The sequence below is a fragment of the Chaetodon auriga genome, chromosome 16 (assembly GCF_051107435.1).
Source record: "Chaetodon auriga isolate fChaAug3 chromosome 16, fChaAug3.hap1, whole genome shotgun sequence".
NCBI lineage: Eukaryota > Metazoa > Chordata > Actinopteri > Chaetodontiformes > Chaetodontidae > Chaetodon > Chaetodon auriga.
Genome location: NC_135089.1, coordinates 3,167,962 through 3,188,467, shown reverse-complemented (window position 1 = coordinate 3,188,467; position 20,506 = coordinate 3,167,962). Strand labels below are relative to the sequence as shown.

Sequence of the window (20,506 nt, the reverse complement as noted above, 5' to 3'; positions counted from 1 at the left end):
ACCCAGCACGCACAACATCGCTTTAGCCACTTGTCTGAAAGCAGGGAGGAGGTCACTTGGAAAGAGTTAAAATAGGTGGAATGATCAGAATGCCAGTGATGCAGCTTTACTGGCGAGGCTTCCTCAGGCAGCGGAGAGGGGAGAAAACATGCGGGGCAGGAGAAAATACAGTAAGTGTGAAGGAGCGGGTGTCATGGCTGTTTGCTTGTGGTGTGTGTGTGCGTGTGTGTGTGTGTGTGTGTGTGTGTGTGTGTGTGTGTGTGTGTGTGTGTGTGTGTGTGTGAGGCTGGCTGAATGGATGCATCGTCAGTGACCACCGGTGAGTGTGTGTGAGCGTGTGAATGAGTGACAAACCAAAAAAAAAAAAAAAAAAAAGGCTTTCAGTGACGGGACGTGCAGTCAGCAGGGCCACACCCTGGACACAATGAGGAGGAGCAACAAGGTTCGGTCGACACATCACTCACGCTGTGGCCTCGGGCGCGCGGAGTGCCTGCATGACGTGCTGACAGGAAAACACATCAAAGTCCGTTGAGCTTCCCGTTTTCTCTGACTTCTCTGCCAAAATAAACTGAGGTGTTTGTGCGACGAAGGCAACGTAAACCGGGCTGAGCACGCCCCTCAAACACGGAGCCAACGGCAATTAAAGCTGAAAACAAAGTGTGCGCAGCTAAGGTGAGGAGGAGGAGGAGGAGGAAGAGGAGATCTGTGCAGGCTGAATCTTCAGGAAAACTCTGCAGGGTCTGTGTGAAGCCAGCGCGTCCTCTGAGCCTCTTCAGGGCTTTCTCAGAGCCCTGACGCCACACAGAAGGCAGGCAGGAGGCCCTGTGAGTGGCTTCTTTGTAAAACAGCAGCAGCAGCACTTCATCACCATGCTCCATTTGCTACAATGACACGCATCATTTGCGCTCCCTGCAAGGCTGGACGAGGACCACGACGTTCTTCCGCCCTCTGGACCAGACCCAAGCGCTCTGAGTCCCCCCCAAGACGAACACACACAAACTCCCAGGCCCTCTAAATCAAAAAGCTCCCGCCGTAAATAAAAGCCGCTCAACGCCGCACACTGATGTTAATCCTAATCTCCGTAGCCTGAACTCCTTCCAGATGAGCACAGGAAGAATACCCCGAAACCACAGGACAGGGCCTAAACAAACCGGCAGAAAGCAACCACGTCATCAAGCAAAACTCCATGAATAATCAGTCTAAACATGACCGAACAGACTAAACTATGACATTAACTGCGAGGCCTCCGCGAACTCGTGGCACCATGTTTCCTTTAGCATTAATTATGAAGTCTCCCTGACTGCCATTAAAGAGCTGAGCGGCGTCTTCGCGTTCACCTCCGCTGTGTCTTCCTCACATGTTCAGGAGAAACCAGGAGACTCGACCTTTTTCGACTCTGCTTACAAACTGTGCAGTACTGTAACGCTCCCTGAGGACATTTTTCTGTGACAGCCAAAACAGATTGACCTCACTTTGCTTTCAACTAGACTTTTTACATGCGAAGTTTTCACTCCCCCTGAACCACCGTTCAGTGTTTCATGTTATTTCTGTTACTGATGTTATTCTTGTATTTATTAGTTTTAGTTGAATTGATGGATCTGCTGATTCTTTTCTTTGCAGAATTCGTTTTGGTCTATAAAACATAAGAAAACTGAAAAAAAAAGCAAAATTTCCTCAAATTTCTTGTTTTGTTCGACAGTCCAAAAAGGTGTTTACTGTTAATGAAAGGGAAGCTTGACCAAGAGAAACTTTTCCTTCAAAAATGATTTAATTCTGATTGTTTTTCTGATCATCAGATAATTCTTTAAATGAATTGTTGCAGCTCTAAAATTATCTTTCAGATTGTTTTTTAACAATTAACTTTCAAAAAGCATAAAACCAAAGTGACTCAAACCATCTTGCTGACGTGCAGCTATCAGCTTTTTCTCCAAAACACGCCAGAAAATCACGAAGAAACGGAAAAACAGCGCAGGAAAGTGTTTCTTGAGGATGTCTGGCACCTGGCAAATTGGTCTGACTTCTGTTTTGAGGGCAGCCAGTGTGAACCACAGGGGTTTAATCCAGATGAGGCAGCGTGAGCGAAGGAGGAATCAGGGGAATTATGGTACAGAGGCGCCTCTGGCTGTGAGACCCTCCCCAGGAAACAGATGCCATAAAGAAGCTCCACACCTGGCAGTGGCTACTGTGCTATTAGCCTGTTAACAAAGTAATCCCCCCCCATGCGTGGCTTATGTCAGACACGTCCATCTGACAGACAGAAAATGCCTCCTGTGTCAGTGCTGGGACCCCGTCCCGTCCTAATCCTGCCTCTTTGAAGTCCTGTAGCCCAAAGAGTGACAGGGGCGGAAGGTGTCTGGAGGCCGGCTGATTGGAGGAGAGTTTGCACCTCACATCACATCTTTCAGCAGATTTTATGACAAGTTTGGTCTGACTCAGCTGTCTGCAATGCACCTGAGAGTGTGACCACAAAAACAGTGGCAGCAGGAGTGGCTGTGACACGGAAAACACATGCAGGTGAGTGTTTGTCCTCCCTCTCTCTCTCTCTCTCTCTCTCTGTGGACGGGTGAAGTAAAAGCTTTGGCCTCACATGTGCTCATTTACAGAGCCTGGCTGTCCCACTGTGCAAACAGCCCATTAATTCCAGCTCTGTGATTGTTTCATACCACGCTCTGCCTGCAAGATCCAGCCTCCTCCTCTGCACCAGGAACGGCTCTGTCGGTGACATCAGATCTCTCTTTCTCTTTCACACACGGAAACACACGAAAGATGACAACACACACCTCTGATGAGGTGTTATACCTGCAGCGGTGCAGTAAAACAGCATGACAGATCTTTAAGGGCTTACCTGAGCTACTTTATTAGAGTTGGCTGAAACTTTTTAGGTGAATTTCGGCTCCACAGAAGCTGTAAAAACTGTCCCACTGAATCAATTCATATCGTTTCACTTGCACTCACCTCCCACAGAGCCTGATCTTTTGACAATATCGGATTAAGGCATCATGTGCAGGTATGTTTTATATGGCAGCCTGTGTGATCTACCTGCGGGTTTGGTTTGGGACTTGGTAGCTCTCACCTCACCTGACTGACTGCCAATGAAAACAAAATGTGGAATAGGCTCCAACTGCAGGACTGCCAAAGAAAATAAAATGTGAAGTGGGATTAACTTGTTCAAAACGCCTTGATCTTTTGCGGGGTGAAAAGTGAAAGAGTCGGGCTTCCCCCACCCCCCAAAAAACACTTGAAATAAATAACAAAAAAAAAAAAACAAAAAAAAAAAGTCAAATTTAAATAGATAAGAAATAAAAAAAAAAAAAAAGCTGCGTGCCAGGTGTGTTTGCATGCATGAATGCAGGTAAATACGTGATCTGACAGACAGATAAATACAAAACAGTGAACTTTTCTGAAGCCAAATAAGGTCGATAAACTGACCTAATTTAATAACTGAACGGCTGTTGATCACATTACATAACTATTGATGACTGGATACATCAGTAAATCCGTGCATGCACACTGTGTAAAACCTCAGTATTCGTTGAAGAGGACAGATGGACAGGGGACAGGCCTACATGCCTGATTTAAAGCCGTACCGTTTAGGTGAGATCCGGACCCCGCGTCCTTCCAGCTGACACCACATTGATTATAGAGTCCTGACGCCAGTCGCTCAACTGGTTTAAAAAAATAGACCCAAAAAACACCTTCGCGCGGTAACCACGACACTAAGCACGAACATTTCTTCCTCTTTTAATAGTCCATGACATCGCATGTGCCCCCAAAATCCGACGAGGCAAAAAAAAAGGAAAGTAAAGTAGTAAAAAACCAGAAAACTCTCCTGTCCCCGGAGCGCTTCCACTATGGAATAAACCCAGAAAAGTACCAGAAATGTAAACTTCCCACAGATTAAAAATATTCCAAGAGTTGTTACTCCTCCAAGGAAGGCCAGAGGAAATGCATCTCAGTTCAAATATGTGAACGAAGAAGTGGAGAGGTGAAGAAGTTCGCCAAATGTTTTAAGATCTGAACTCCGCCTGAAACGCGTAAAGTCGGACAAGTAGTTAAGATCGCGCGAGGTAGAGTTCTAACTTTTGGTTTGGACTTTCAAAATAAAACCCCCTTTGAGAAATATGTATTGCGGCGCAACGCCGGAGTCGCGGCGGTGCTTTTATTTCGAAGATAGAAACACCAACTTCCGCTAAAGTTTCTTGCCTCCCGCTGCTAGCTTAACAGCGCTAACGACTCCGGTTTCTCCTGGGAAGCGCAAAGACAAGCCGAAGTGTTTTTTCCTCTGGAGGTTAGTACATCGAAAAGAAACCGACAACATTCAACGAGTAACATCTGTTAGAGCAGATGTATCGAGGACTCGTTTCCTAAACACATGCGCATAATATAAAACAGTAATCCACGCTTCAGCAAAATTAGCCAAAAAAAGTCCCATTTGCTAGCTTGATTTGATGGATTCAAACAGACGCAGTGAGAAGTCTGAAGTCAGGCTTCACATGTGCGTGACTGAGATATTTTCACCTTCACCCCCCCACCCTTTCATCCCCGCCCCACACCTAACAAGACAACAATTTGATGAATTACCAGCAATGCGGTGTTGGCACGGATCCGCGCACAGTGAGTTCATTATGGGGTGCAAATTATTACAAACAAGCTGCAGTGAAGCTGAATGGCGCAATTCGTCAAGGTCTACCAGCGCGAGGCGCAACATAATCCCGTTTGGCACAATCAAACCCGAGGATGTAACCTTATGTTTTAATGCCAAATCCGAGTCTGCTTTCAGATTGCTTCCTGCTCGCTGGTGCCAGAGCGTTTTTTTGTGCCAGGTAAGAGTCATCCGGATCCGGATGACCTCATACAGGTGGCACACAAACAAAACGGTCCTATTTACACTTCAAAACAGGATCACAACTACTGTACACTCTGGCAGACTGCATGAAAACACGTCTTAACAGGGGTGAACCCGCTGATCTGAGGCCCTTGAGCAGTGGTTAACGTGGGGCCCCTGTCGTCCTATTATTTATAAATAACCTCTTATTGACAACCCCTCACCTGAGACGCCAGCAGTGATATTTTTAACACGAAGGAAACTGAAAGCTGCTCGCGAAAAGTGAAAATATTTATTGACGCCACGGGCATAGAAACAAGTTTTTGGAGTGGCTCTAAATCCGGGGATGCGTTGGTGAAAGAAGTCTGGCACATGTGCTCCTGTGGCGTCTGTCACTGTGTGGTTTCGATGCATTTCAGAGGCTTGTGCAAACCCAGTGGATGAAGTGGTGTAACGCTGTGAGTGCTTCGTCTTCACTCTCCCTGCGTGCACTCAGATACTCTGCGACGTGTAAACACGCTGTTATTTCCCTGTGTGCGCTGGTCGGGTGAGTGCAGGCGGGTTCGGGGCTCCTGGAAAGTTGAAAGGATGGAAACCGGAGCTGGTGACTGGCTGCTCTGTCCACTCACAGGTCTTTGGGGGAGAGTCGGCGAAGGCCCGGAGGAGACACAATGGAGGTCTATGGAGGACACGCAGGCCGGCAGACAGTTCAACGGGTCCTCGGAGCAGATAAGTGGTCCCCGCACACACCAGGCGAGGGTTCGCTGCTATTGACCCGCGAGAACAGCGCGCCCACTGAGCCTCCCCACCTTGAATGGCCTTGTTGAAAAGGAGAGCCATAAATTGGCGGATGAGCAGACGGGGGAGACTCTGCCTCCCCCGCCTCCCGCTCCCTCCCGCTCTCTCACATGCTATCTCTTTCTTTCCTTTACCAAGTCGTGGTTTCCATCTCACCAAACCCCTTTCCCCCTGAATGTTTAAAAAGATGAAAGGATAAGGAAAAAGAATGGAGACAAAGGAGGGGAGGGTTGTGTTACCTCCCTGCCCCTGAGAGACTGCTCATGAAAGAGTTTGGGGATGGGAGAGACAGGGAGCGGAGAGGAGACGCAGAAAGAGAAGGGGGATCATGAAAAGAGGTTTTTCAAACTCAAAGCCGCTAAAACGGGTCACTTGTGTATAGAGAGGCAGACTAAAGTGCAGTCTTCACTCAGGGACGGAGACATTTAACACTGTCAGGACGCTCAGATGGAAGGGGGCGTTGATGTACTTGCACCCATTGACTGATTGCGCAAACACACACGGTCTCACCCACACACACACACACACACACTCTGTCTCTCTCAGTTGTTTCTGCCTCTCTTCACCATAACCAACAGCAGCAGCAGCGGCGCTAGAATCCGATTTTGGGCGAATCTTCCACCAGATCTTCTTCCCCATTAACGCGCATGCACGCTGCCCGGTGTCTCCCTCGCGGCGTTCCTCCCTCTTGGCATTTAGTGTCAGTCACTCGAAATCCTCGCAACCCTCCCACCATTCTCTCTATCTCCTTCTTTGTCTGAACTTGCCCTGCGTGCACTTAGATATTTCCGCCTCAGGGCGCATCAGTGAGAGTTGGAGTGAGAGAATGAGGGAAAGTTGTTAGCCGAGTGCGGACAGTCGAACAAAGATGACGATTGAGAGGGCAGCGACGCGCCAGTGTCGTTTTCTGAGGCTCTTGCCCTCTTGCTCTCGCGCATTGCTTCACGCACACTCCCCCCTACGCACACACACACACACACGCACAAAAGCATGCATACATTCAGACATGCAAAGCTCACTGCAGCCATTTCACAATGGAGGAGGATGTTGAGGTTTATTTAAGACGTTCACTCACGGAACGAGTTCTCCTTCGTACCGTCACACCAACGCTTCACATTAAGAGATTTCCTAAATCCCAGAGTCACCACCAAACCCATTAAAGTTACAAAATACGGCAGTCCGGTAGCACAACACGGCACAGTGTTGCCTTGTGGACGAGGACCTTGCAGAACCCTCGCTGACTGTCACCCTCGGCTCATTTTTCTCTGCTCATGAACCACCTTTATGAGTCCTGACATCTTCAAACAAGCCTCATTTTCCTATTAGCAGAGTCTACAGCGAGACGTTCTGAAGGCTCCACATGTCACTTTCGCTGCCGTCGACCCCGCCGATGAAACCTTTCCCACACGCGGCGCCGGCAGGCATCGGCTCGTTGGACGCGCTGGACATCCTCCTTCATTGGAAACTCATATCTGAGCGTAATTGGAAGGCAGCTATTATGGCCAATTATTGCAAATAGAGCTGAGCCGAGCTGTCAGGGCGAGGCTAACAGTCTGTCTGTCCACAGCTGAGCCACCGAGTCAGACGTCAGACCTCAATTACGGATCCTCGACCTCCCCGAGGTACCTGGAATCAGTCCTTCATCATCTCTTCCATCTTTCTCTTCCTTGTTTTACTCCCTCCAGCTGATTTGCTTTACATTTTCAATTCACTCCCTCCATCACTCCACCTCACCTACTAAACTCAACTCCCTCCTCCTCCTCCTCCTCCTCCTCCTCCTCCTTTCTCCTAAATTCAAACCTCACTCCAGTGAGAGCTGCACCACCACCTCCACCGTTACCACACACGCATGCACCCAGAGGTACAGCTGCATATGTTTCCAATTCCAGGCGTAATGCTCCTCTCGCCGCAATCTGAGCCAATTAGCCGAAGCCTCCTGGAAATGCCCAGTCGCCAGCCGCGGTGGCAAAGAGGTAAAGGGTCAAAGGTGAGGTCAGTCACAGGGGGGTCGGACTCTGATGAACGCGTCACCTCCTGTCTGGCTCACAGTCTGTCTCAGACATCCCCGGCCGCGACGCTTCAGCTGCCGTCCGGCTTCCCCGCAGACATTTTTGGCACAGGTGTAGAACTGTGCAGAAAAGTAACCCAAGCTTGAAATTAAATTTCACAGCTTACTAAAGGTCAGAGAGGATGAGTGACAGGGTCTGCAGCCAGACCACACAAACACACAACGACGCACGTGCACGCCGAGCAAAGTGCGCGCACACACACACACACGTCTCCTCTGACAAACAAACAACACATGCGCCTACAAGTCGTTCCTGCGTGAAGCTGAAATGAGTATATGGAATGTTCACCTTCGGGAAAACGGACTGGGAGGGAGAGGAAACATGAGAGCCCTCATTAGAGGAGCGCAGGACTTAGTTTGTGATTCTGTTTAATGCGTAATGAGAACCAGGCTTGAATGGCCGCTCTGCGTTACCTGGCCGCCTGCCTGCTCTCAGCCTGTTCACAGGCTGTGTTGTGTGTGATGCTGGTGTGGAAGCTCGTCAGTTTGTGAAACGGCTTCAGTCGCCGCCATGAAGCCGCCGCCGCGCGCACACGCTCGCCTCGTCTTGTTTACATCGCCTGCGCCGCGGATCCCTCTCCTCTTACAGCACCTCGCTCTCTCTCTCTCCCCCCGGATCACCTCTCAATCACTCCTCCGCGCCTCCGTATCTGTCCCTCCTCAGTGTCTCCTTACAGGAGTCAGTCCACCTACAGCAGCTACACTTTCATTCACCGCAGATTCGTTGTGTCCGGATGCCCCCACGTTAGCCGTGTAGCCTCAATAGTGACCGATCTGTTTCCACTTACGTCTTCTTCTGGCAAACGCGGTCCACACCTTCCACTGTTGGTGTTTTTCTGCCCTTATCTGCCCCACCGTCCCCTCGCTGCCTACACCCGCTCCCCGTCCATAAGCCATGTTTTGTCCCTTTTCTTGCCAGGGGAGAAATGTTGCACGTTGTAAACTTTGCTCACTGTACAACACCCGCAGGATTGGATTTCAGAGGCCGACTTTGTGTTTGAACTGCTCTGCCAATTAGTCGAGGATAGACTTACAGCGCACCTACTGCACAATGGAGACACCGGCCCAGGTGTACAAGCCCCCGTTCCCGTCCTGCCCCTCTCCATCTGTCACTCCTGTGGGACTGTGTGTGTGTGTGTGTGTGTGTGTGTGTGTGTGTGTGTGTGTGTGTGTGTGTGTGTGTGCTTACATGTGTGCGTGGATCTGTAAATACAAACCAAATTCAGGAAATGGTAACACTTTACTTTTTAGTCCCCCTATTTAGAATTGATAAGTGGTTTCTAAAACATTACAGTGTAGTTATCGGCAGATATAAGTGTTTATTAAAGTGTTTGTCAACAAGTGTAACTCCTCCTGTGGGCATCCATGAGTGGAGGCTGCTGTGTAAACAGATAACGAATAACAATATAATGAAACACAGCTGTAATGATATAAACTGTGTCTTCATAGGAGGAGTTATTATTGTTAACAAATACTGAACATTAATAAACACTTAAAATGTCCTTAAGTCTGCTTGTGACTACGTTAAGACTTAGAAACCTTTTATTAAATGTTTACATCACGCTTCGACACGATAATAATATCTTTGCATGTATCCTATTTAATATTACAGCAGACTCAGCAACCAATCACATCTGACCAGACGTTCAGCCAACCAATCAGCTCACAGTCCAGGGCAGAGGTGCAGATTTTGTGTATCATGTGTTGATTTTAGGTCCTATCATCCAGTCCTGGTTTGCATGTGTGTGCCGGCGAGGAAGAGTCTGCAGGTTCACATCGTAGCAGGGAGTGTTTGCTTATTAGTGTCAGGTCAGTTTTATTTATATAGTCTGTTTAAATGACTTTATGACATCCCTCTATCCTTAGACCTTCTGCTGGGATAAGGGAAAACTCACCCTTGAGCAGGAGGATCAACAGAGGAGGGATCCCCCTGTCAGAGTAGGCCGACAGCAGAATTACAGGATGGACAGTCAGGATGATAACATTAAAGATTGTAAGGACACGGATCCACCGAGACGGCACAGAAACACAAGAGGCGGATGTCAAACACGCCGTTCACACAGAGAGGGGCAGCAGGAGGGGCGGCGGTCTGCAGCGAGGCGTCTCCACAGTGCGGACAAACATGGACGACAAGCGCTCTGCTTAATGCGTCCGCTGAGACCGAGACCGACCGCTGAGGGTTTAACAGGCGCGAGGCCCGAAGTAACCGCAGCAGCGACAGTTAAGGCCTAAAGATGAGTTTTAAGTTTGGATCTGGAGGCCTCAGCAGAGTCACAGTGTCTGATGTCTCTGCAGTCACGTCATGACACAACGCCGGATTTGACAGTTGAGACGCTTTGCTCGTAAATCAATCATGAGCCCCTCATAAAGCTCAGTCGTACGCCTGCATTCCAGCACGGCCAAACCTGAAAGTCCACAACTACAGTTTATCTCTGCTTCTGTGTATTGATGAAGTGTCGTGGTTCATGGAAAAAGCCAGGCCCTTGTATGTTCAGTATGTAGCTCTCCACCCATGGGCCCCCTGCACGTCGAGGCCTCACTGACTGACACTGATATCTGTCAAAGGATCCCTCGGAGGGAAGCTGCTGCACAGATTTCTCCTCTCAGGGCAGAGTCATAGCGCCCTCCTGTGGAAGGGAGGGTAATCACAACCCCCTCCACCCCTCATGTCTGCTACTCCGTCCCTGCTGAGAGGACACTTTCTGCCTCCAACCTAATTTCTTAAACGCTTTGAGACCAACTTTCTTGTCTTCCTCCTGTTATCCAAAAGGATGATGCTTAATACAATGATGCATAAAGAGAGCTGTGATAGAGAGGAAGTGAGTGGTGAGGGAGAGAGAAAGGAGGGAGGGGTGGAGAGTGGTGGGGGGGGGGGGGGGGGGGGCTCAGAGCACCAAGCTGTTGTATTAATCTGCAAATTTTCTCAGATGACGCAAAGACTGTGACTTTGCCTCCCGTCCCCTCTCCCCCTTCATCTCCACGTCCCTCCTCTCTCCCGATGCCTCGCTCTTGTCGGAGGGGAGACAGCGACGCACAGCAGGTAAGCCTGGCCGCCTCCTTGCTATCACCCCCCCCAGCACGCTCCCATTCATTCACCGCCGCCACGTGCAGCCGCTCCGGACCATTTGTCAGCTTTGACGGGGTCGCTGTGATCTGTTTGCTGTCTGAATGGCTCTTGTTGATTGTTTGGGGCTCAATCATGTACGATTATTGGCTCGATGTGTATTTATTCCTCTCTCGGGGGAAGGCTGGCTGGATGTTTTAGGACTGATGATGCTGCTTTTGCAGAGTTAAGCAGTGGTGAGCTTCGCTTGTGCTGTTTGAACATGTGGGACCTGAAGTGTCTCTCAGTTATCAGCATTGTGTGCTGTCAGAGAGACGAGGATCAGAGAGATTTAAAGCTGGAAGAAAGAGTTTCCAAGACGTCTGGTGGCCAAATGAGAAGATGGATTTACTGTACGGAGGGAATGAGCTGTGTGAAATTCAGTCCTGCTGGAGTGACGAGTCGCTGGAGAAATTGCGACGACAGATCAAAAAGGAGCGAGAGGAGAAAGCGAAAGTTTATAAATAGGAAGAGCTTTGTAAGGGTGAAGAGAGCAGATGTGATAGACAGTCTGTGCTTAAGGAGTTCAAACAACAGATTAATACGTTCAGATTATCGTCCGAGGGGGGGGGGGGGGGGGGGGGGGGGTGTGCTTGACATGTGTGGACAAACACACACACACACAGATACAGACGAGATCACGCACACTCACAAGCTCAAGTGTTTTCTCTCACTAACACTCCACCCAATCTCAAATACTGACAACCACACACACACACGCACACACATGCACACACACATCTTCCCTGAAGGTGTCTGGCTGCATCTTCCTCTCAAAAATATTAAGAAACTTTTTAATGTTTTCAGTCATTTATCAAAAAAAAAGAAAAAGAAAAAAATTTGACGTTTCCAGCTTTTCAAATGTAAGATTTTGCTGTTATTCTGTGTTTTATGTGATTGTCAGGAAGCTGAGTATCGACTCCATCTGAAACTCCCTGAAGGCCTCAGGCTGACCTTAGTGTCAGCTGATTGGTTGATTGATCAGCGTCAGACATTTGCTAATGATTTCAGTCATTTATTGAGCCAAACACTTAATGTTTCCAGCTTCTCAAATGTTTTATATCATTGTAAGATAAAAAAAAAAAAATCTTTGAGTTTTGGACTGTTGATCAGACAAAATAAGACATTTGCAGTTGTCACATTGAGCTTTGAGGCAAAACGATGAATTGAAAAAATCTGTAGTGAAAATCATTTGCAGACCGACACCACGATGTCCATTAAATGTAATCAGTAAAATTGAAATAGTAATCCTAAAACAAGCTGTCAGCAAACACAGTCAGGGACAGCCAGAAGTTTTAACTAACTTTAAAACCCTAAAACAAGGAGGCAGCCGGTGAAGTCATGTGATCTGTTTTCCTGGTTTCAGTCAAACGCCGAGCAGGAAGTACCTCTTAAGATGTTAAAACGTGCCAAGTGAGGACGCGGATCGACCTGTGCATGGTGGCATCCGACCCCTGATGGACTGAGCGCTGATTGACGCTGACCTCCACTCACAGGGTTAATACACACCGTGCAGCCCTCCCGCTGGAGCGATCCGGTCAAGCCATGCACCAGACACGTGTTTGATGCAGTTGTGCATATGTTGAAGGAATTAGGTAGCGCTCGTCTTTGAACCGCGTGGAAACTCAGATGTGTGTGTGTGTGTGTTTGAACATGTATTACTCGTGTTATGGGACATAAATCTCAGTTTACACAGTCAGATTGTGGGGATTCACCTCTCCTGCGAGGACAAAATGCAAATCCCTGTAATGTAAATCACTGAGTTTGAGAGCGAAGCCTTGGGTTGACGTTAGGGCACGTCTGCAGGAAATGAATGTAATCTATGTGATGCTGTCTGAAGTGATGCAAACATGACTGTGTGTGTGTGTGTGTGTGTGTGTGTGTGTGTGTGTGTGTGTGTGTGTGTGTGTAAGAGAGCGACAGGATGTGTCTCTGTTTCTGTGCTGTTATTGATATACGCACAGAACATGTGTGTCTGCAAGGAGAGATTACTGGTGTATTAGCGGTATGAAGGATCAGAATATATCCGATTCCACTAGTATCAGTGTGACTTCATCCTGGGATGCACCGTTCACACAGTCAACACGAGATGCTGCCCTTCAAAGTTTGGGTTTTAGCTGCGTTTTTATCAAATCTTAAATCAATATTGAATCCAATTATTGAATATGATTCCTGTCTAATCCCTTTATCTATTTAGCTTTTATTTTAAGTGACGTAAATTTTAGATAACTTCGAAACTAAAGAAAAAAATAAGAGCAGATGTGCTATGAGACGTTTTAGACTTAGGAATATTTTAGCAGTCTGGTACCTGCTAGAACCTGTAGGAACCTGCTAGAGGAACCCAACCCTGTATACCACACACTGTGGACTGGAGGCTAGGGAAAGTAGCTGCTGATTCCAGATTGCATAATATCCACCAACTCAGCACATTGAAACTGGAAAAATTACATTTGATGTATGTACTGTGATGCAAAATTTACCAAGAGCCATTTCCGGCTGGTGTGAGCTCCGACGGCTCGGAAAACAAAATAATACAGCCTTTGGAAAAAACCCTTTTTGTCATCTCTGAGAGTAGGATCGAGGCAGAGTTGCAGAGTTTGGCGTCTGCCGGCGTTCGCCTCATTTGCTCTAATTGCAGAATGCTACAGTACATTGATTTCATGATGCTGCACACTGATATAGTTTTGGTCAAGATAACCACACACTTACAGTGCTGTGTGTGTGTGTGTGTGTGTGTGTGTGTGTGTGTGTGTGTGTGTGTGTGTGTGTGTTTGAAACCAGTGTGAGGAGTGTGTTGTAGGCCAGCGTTGTAGTGCTGCAGTGACCATCCTCATCTCCCTCAGGATGGAGGGGCGGGCCGGGGATTATATCTCGATCCCTTTGCAAAGCTCACACCAAACAATCAACCATTTGAAATAATCCTCTGAGACACACCCGCACACACTTACAAACACACACACACACACACACACACACACACACACATGCCTTTTAAACATTACATTTCAAAATAACGTATCTGTACATTTATAACTTTAATTTATCTAAAAATCCACAGAGGTTTAGAGAGAATCTACACGTTAGGGATGATCTGTAAATAACAATAAAATCAACATGATATTTATGTTCCCCTGGCGCATATGATGGGAAACCTCTCTACTGGTGTGTGTCATCATGACGCGATCCCCTTCGGATGTGAAAGTTCCACTAATTTCCTGTTCTCAGATAGTGGTTAAACTGTCTGAAATGATAAAAACGTTGTATTTGGCGCTGTGGCTAACAATTACTTTCAGTGATTTATTGTTTAGTCTATGAAACGTCCACAGATGAGGAAAAATGTCCCTCACAGCTCCCCACAGCCCAATGTGACGTCTTCAGTGGTCTTGTTTTGTTCAACCAAGAGTCCAAAACCTAAAAATGTTCAGTGTACAATAATGTATGACTGTGTATGGTTTGTAGCACAGCGATTGAAACTTACTCTAATGACTAGGTTCAGATCAGACGCAGGCCGACAGATTGGGAGGGAGGGGGGACTTATAGCTGTATATATAGCCAACGAGCATCTGTTTGATCTCTTGAACCGTCATCAGCGATTGGCTGGAGACCTGGTTGGATCATTAATGTGTAAGACCATAAGTGCATACAAGGAACGAGGGGGTTTCTGCGACGGCCAGACTGAAGCGAGTGCTGAGGTAGTTTGTCGTGTCCTGCTCTGATGGTATGTGCACCTTCATCTACAGCAGCTTGGGCTCATTTACAGTAATCAAAGCCTGCTCTTCTGGGAGATTAAGTCAGTCTGTCATCACGGCCCGTCGTCCGGGAAACCATGACGATTAAGAAGATGTGTCGTAAGTACATGACTGCATGTGGAGACTGATTGAGATGGTTATCACGCACTGCATAGGTCACCATCACACAACTGATGGACTGCAGGAGTATTTACATTGAGGACCCTGATGTTTATCCAGTCGCCATTACTTTGAAAGTCGCTGTGGGAGGCGTTCTGTCTTGTGGCTGTTTGGCTCATGAGGGCATGCGAGCAGCTGTGCCATCACTACCGAAGCAGCAGGAGTTCCTTCCTTGTTTCTTTGCTCTTTGAAGTCCCTCCACCTTCGCCCTTGTGCTCAGCTCTCATCGCTAACATGTGCTATCAAAGCTCTCTCTCAAAGACGAGGCTTCCCTTCAAAGGGGAATGCCTCCTGGTCTGCAGCCTACCTGCCTGAGTAGTAATACCTGTGTCATGTTGCTACGAAATCCAGGATTTACTGTAAGCTGCCTGACCAAACAGTCTGAACCCACTGACTTGAACTGCTGCGTTTTATTAGGGATGCTAAGCTGTAATATGATGTAACAGGCGTGTCTAAGGCCAGTCATTCCTCTCCTGGCTGCTCTGATACTCTGATCAGCATATGTTTCTCTTGCTGTAGTTTTGGTGAGTACTTTACAGGCAGGACATTAGAAACGTAGGAGTCAGATTCAACCCTACGAGGCCGTAAATAGTTTTTGTTGGCCTCAGTTGAGCTGAGCCACCAGGACAGCCCAGTCAGAGCTGGTTCCTAGAGACCAGCTACGTTTCGTCCTGAGGCAGCTCTGACATTTCCTGGAGCAGGAAAATAATCTGTCTGTTGGGGAAGGAAGACAGATTTGCAGAGCAGCTTCAGGTCCTTGAGTGTGTCCTTGCAGCTTATACCCCTCAGCGCCGCCCTCCTCGCAAGACACATGCTGTTGCTTCATTATTCCAGGGCCTCCATCTGACCTGCTCAGGGAACAAAGGTTTAATATCCAGCCAGAGAGGATGACAGTCATCCGCATTTTTACTCTAACACATGTTAAAGAAATGTTGGCGCGTCCAGACGTAGGAGCTCAGTGCTCCTCCACCCAAAGGTGTTTATATTCAAAACTGCGGCTTCCCAGATGGAGCAAATCAGCCTTGAACTTGATGACCTCTTGGTGATTTGATCTCCAGACCTGGAGTTTTTTTTAAAAAAAAACCTCTTCCCACCTTTCCCATGACTTCATTGTCCAGTAAAGAGGCTGGGAGGATGACTTTCCCCATCTCACCCCGTCAGCCTGAAACATGACTGACGTGTATGTGGTTGAGTGACGTTACCAAACAATGTTCAAGCTAAGAATGACATAAGGATTGAAAAGAGGATTTGCAAAGACTCTAACAGTGGAACACCCTCCCCCTCCTCCTCGGTACTACGTTCACTGAGGATTATATCTTTGCAATTGAAACTTGGCAGGACATTCTCCGCCCCCAAAATATACAATTTCAGATCACACTGGCAATCCGACTTTGTGCCTGGACGGGCGACTGTTGCGGAGACTAGAAGGGGGCAAAGACATGGCCGGCAGGAGATGAGAGAGTGGAGGTGAAAGCGAGAGAGCAGAGCAAATAGTAGGTAACGTTTTTTTGTGCTCCTCCTTGTCGACTGTACTTTGGTGAATGTATGCAACTTTATCCCCACGGCTTCAGAAAATGCCAGTCATTCAGCTGATGGATTATAATCATGTCTGATTGCAATTGTCTCACTGAGTCAGACTGTTTGTAAATGTGACATTCATCCCTCTGACAAGGATTTGGCAGGGCTGCGCTGCTCTCCAGATGTGTTTATATACAATTAATGTTTAGAGATGGCGGTGGTGGGGTCTCTGAATTTTCCTCTGTTGAGTTGAATGTGTAGTGATATTGGACACATTCTTACCCGTTGACTCTTTCTTCGTGTTGAAGGTTATGACTATGCCTTGGAGGAAAGTCTGATTGCCTCTGTAGCAATCCTGTGTTGACACCCAGGAGCTGAAATAGACTTGTGATAATTGTTAGCAGTTGACAGGTGTTTATTGGAGAGCTGTTTGACTGCTCAAAGAAGTGATATTTCCTCAGGGGGTTGTTGTAAATGATGGACCTTGATGGATGTGGACTTCTACAGGTGCCATAATAGTGTTGAGTTTTATCCCTAAACTAAATGTTGCACACCTTTTTCTGGATTTAGCTGCATTCTACATTGTAGACTTTGATTTCATCTTCATCAGATTATCCGTTTTAGCAATGAAAGTACTGTGGCTCTATCTATGTCAGTTGTTGGTCTGCTAATTTGTTCTAAACTGAAATGTGTCCTGTTGAATGTGGAGCTATACGGCTTTGTACAAACATTCATGTCCCCCAGAGGGTGAATCTTAATTTCTTTGTTTGTCCCCTAACTTTTAATCCAGAGCCACCTTGAGGTTGAATTTTTTATTTTATTTTTTTATTATTTTTTTTATTTTTTTGTGACATATCTCAACGACTTTTGAATGAATTGCCATGAAATTGTGTGTACATATCCATGAGAATCAGTCCTAATCATTTTAGTGATCCCTGGACTTTTTGTCTAGCGCCACCACCAGGTTAAAATTCTAATTTACCCAGTGAAGCATCTCAACATCAACTCTAATTGGCACAAAATTGCGTTGTACAGTTATTCATGGTTCCCAGACGATGTATCCTTTGATTCCTCTACCACCACCATGCGGTTGATACTTGTGGTTTTATGTCATGAAATGTCCCAACAACAACTGGATGGATGAAAATTTGGCACATGGCCATGAAATTTGCCACAAACACTCATGTTAGCATGTTTATGGTAGCATTTAGCGTAAGACCTGCTGTTGAAGTACAGCTTCACACGGCCGCTAGGATGGCCTTAGACTCTTATCCTGTACGCATTTAGCCAGTAACTAACTTCAATCAGGGCTGTCAATGAATATTATAAATTATATTTATATATGTGTGTGTGTGTATATATATATATATATATAATTTATATTTGAATTGTTAAAAAATCCAGATATTCAATTGTGAAAATTAATACTTAATTGTAGGGGAAACAAGCATCACCGCTATGGCAGCTGCACTAAAACAGAGCTTCTGTTGTCCAATAATTTAGTAGTAGTTATTAAATTTTACCAGCAAAATCTGACATATTTGAATCTCTCTGGTCATAATCTCTGTTGAAAAATAATCCCAAATTAGATGTGAAAATATTCCGGCTCCATACATTGTTTATGTCAACTAAACCAGAGTTAGTTTACTGTGATAAAATTACTCTTTCTGTGGGTGGAGTCTGGTGGCTCTGGCCGGGTTGCTGTAACAGCTGTTTTTGGTTAAACCAAAATGATGTTACTCTTTAACAAAAAGGTATCTCTGCAGGGATCCTTTCCATAATGTTCTGAGACACTTTCAGTGGACAGACTTTGACGGTACGGAAACACTCGGAGGGATTGCATTGCAGCCCGTTGGCTGACGGCTGCTGTTCGATACTGAAAAAACTTCAAAAATTGTTGTCTCCATTAGTCACTTGTACACAAAATCATGGGAAAATATGGTCCATCATAAGATAATATATTGAATCTGCGTTTTTCTTAAAAGGAATAATCAAATGTCATATTTCCCCTCAAGCCTTTGTCCAGGCCCGTAGCCGTCAGACCTGTCAGTCACAGGCGGTCAGACACCCAGGGGCCACATCTCACGGCTCTTCCTGACTCTTTCTTTACCGCGCTCATTAGCTGTATCTCTTCCTTTACCAGAAACTCCATATTGAGTTGTATTTAGATTTCCATTCCGAGGATGATTACAGATTACAACTCTTGAGATGTTTCTTCATGTCCTGTTTAGCCATCGCCTGCTGTGTTTGGGTTGCCTGCAGTCATGCTTCTTTACTTCGCTTATGAACCCAAACCAAATGTTCAAAGGACGTCTCTGTTGTGTGAGTGAGTGGTAGGTAGCCCTGGTTGTCCCTAATCTTCCTTTAAGAACAGAGTCAGCCACCCAGAATGGCAACAGTCGGAGTCCTCACTTGCCACAGGAGAAGAATGCTTTGTTAAGATAATCTGTAAACAATCCAGCGTCTTCACATTTGACCAATCAGCTGAAGAGCTATGGGTGCACCATTAAGCAGCGCTGAATACTGTGCAGGCCAGCGCGTGCTCACTGATGTTGCAGCATGTCTTTTCCCAGCAGTAAGATCATCTCTGCAACCGTCTCCACAGGCAGGATGACAAACCAGCCGACAGCCAACCAGTCCAACACAAACAAGGTGAAGGAGAAAGAAGAAAGCCAGCGAGATGACAACACAGAAGTTGCTTATAAAGATGCCGGCCACTGCAGCCGCAACACCCACAGCCTGCTGCTGGGACTCACTGTTATGGGTATGCGTGGACCAGGAAGCTCTATATACTCACAGTGTTTAAATCTGCAGCCCATCAGATTGCGAAATCTGGATAGTAGCTGTTAAAAATAGAATAAAACTTACAAAACAATGGCTCCATGTAACCTTTGAAAAAAAAAAGAAGCTTAATTTCAGTTTTTGGTTACGATAATTTAACATCCCAAACCCTCACATTTTTCACTGATTGAGTAGAATTCAGTTTGAGGTCAGTTTTATTGTTCTGCAAATAGCCATTTGTGCTGCAGCAAATATTAACACGCACCATCCTACATGTACAGACCCCGTGATCATTTTCCCATGAGACGTCTCAGGCTTGTTGTTGTCTTTGGTCTGCCTCTGTAAACACTTCGGTATGTCTCTGCGTAGCTGTGCTCTTTGTCGAAAAAGCTCCCTCTAAGTCAAGAAGTGTGTTATTTTTGTCTGGCATTTGTCACCCATATTTAAACCCCGATTTAAACTCGTTTACATTACAGTGGACGGTTCTCATTAGTCAGGGGTCTCTTACATGTCAGATGTAAAACAACACTTTTTCGTGGGGAAGAGTATTAGGCCAGGGAGTTCATGAAAAACCTATAAACTGAGGGTCTGCCAACATATGGTTTCTGAGGGCCAATGCCAGCTGCATATTTCTGATATTTGCTGCTGATATTTTGCATCAATCTTCATTATCTTTGCATCCAACCAAGCACACACATTCGTAGTTATTCAGGACTTTCAACCATGTTATATATTCATGTTGTTATGGGAATCTAAAACTCTCAGCTGAAACCCAAATTTAACGAGCTGCTCCTTGAGGAAAGGGGACTTTTAAATGGTTCAGGAAACTAATTTGGAGCCATTATGCTAAATTATTGTGGTGCAGAAGCAAAACTTTGCAATTCAATAATTTAGTTATTTTGCTCCAGATACATCAGAAAATAATCTTTAAACCGTCCGTATTTCCACAGTCTGTTACACACATTTTTGTCTCCGGTCCTCAGGTGTTGTTATGGGAGTGGCGTTTGGGATGCTGCTGCGGTACATGAGGGTGACGGACAGCGCCGCCCTAACTATGATTTCCTTCCCTGGAGAGATCCTCATGAGGATGCTGAAGATGCTCATCCTGCCTCTAATCATCTCCAGCCTTATCACAGGTGTGTAACTACACACAACTGGTGTATAGTGAGCCCAGGCCAGCGTGCACAGGTATTGTTAATAATAATATTTTATTTACACTGGATGTAATGTTGGTTGGTCTAGTCTGGCCCTCAGAGGATGAATCCTAATGACCTTCATTAGCAACACCAACCAGCTCTTTGCTTCATGATGAGACAACCCTAAAACTAATGACTGAACCCTTAGCATACTTTAAGAGTAATGCTAACACTGCATGCTAAAAGCTAACATGCTGTAAGTAGTGCTAGCTGCGGATGGAAAGTTGAAATGCTAAACATTATGCTAAATTCCAGTATGTTAACATGCTTACTGTAAACAAGTTAGCATTTTTATGTTAGCATTTGAAG

The 20,506-nt window shown here is 46.3% G+C and overlaps 1 protein-coding gene across 4 annotated transcripts in view; it reads left to right on the top strand.

The window, feature by feature from the left end:
• Positions 1 to 10,592: 10,592 nt before the first annotated feature.
• slc1a9 (solute carrier family 1 member 9) overlaps positions 10,593 to 20,506 on the top strand; it is a 19,906-nt gene continuing 9,992 nt past the window's right edge. Inside the window, exons 1-3 of one of the 4 annotated variants that reach the window (XM_076752502.1) lie at positions 10,593 to 10,731; positions 18,826 to 18,984; positions 19,985 to 20,137. In XM_076752502.1, the coding sequence (XP_076608617.1) occupies positions 18,831 to 18,984; positions 19,985 to 20,137 (307 nt within the window). In that variant the 5' untranslated portion in view covers positions 10,593 to 10,731; positions 18,826 to 18,830. Of the gene's footprint in view, positions 10,732 to 15,171; positions 16,200 to 16,238; positions 18,985 to 19,984; positions 20,138 to 20,506 lie in introns of those variants that run through there. The other 3 variants (XM_076752505.1, XM_076752504.1, XM_076752501.1) reach the window with 3 other exon arrangements.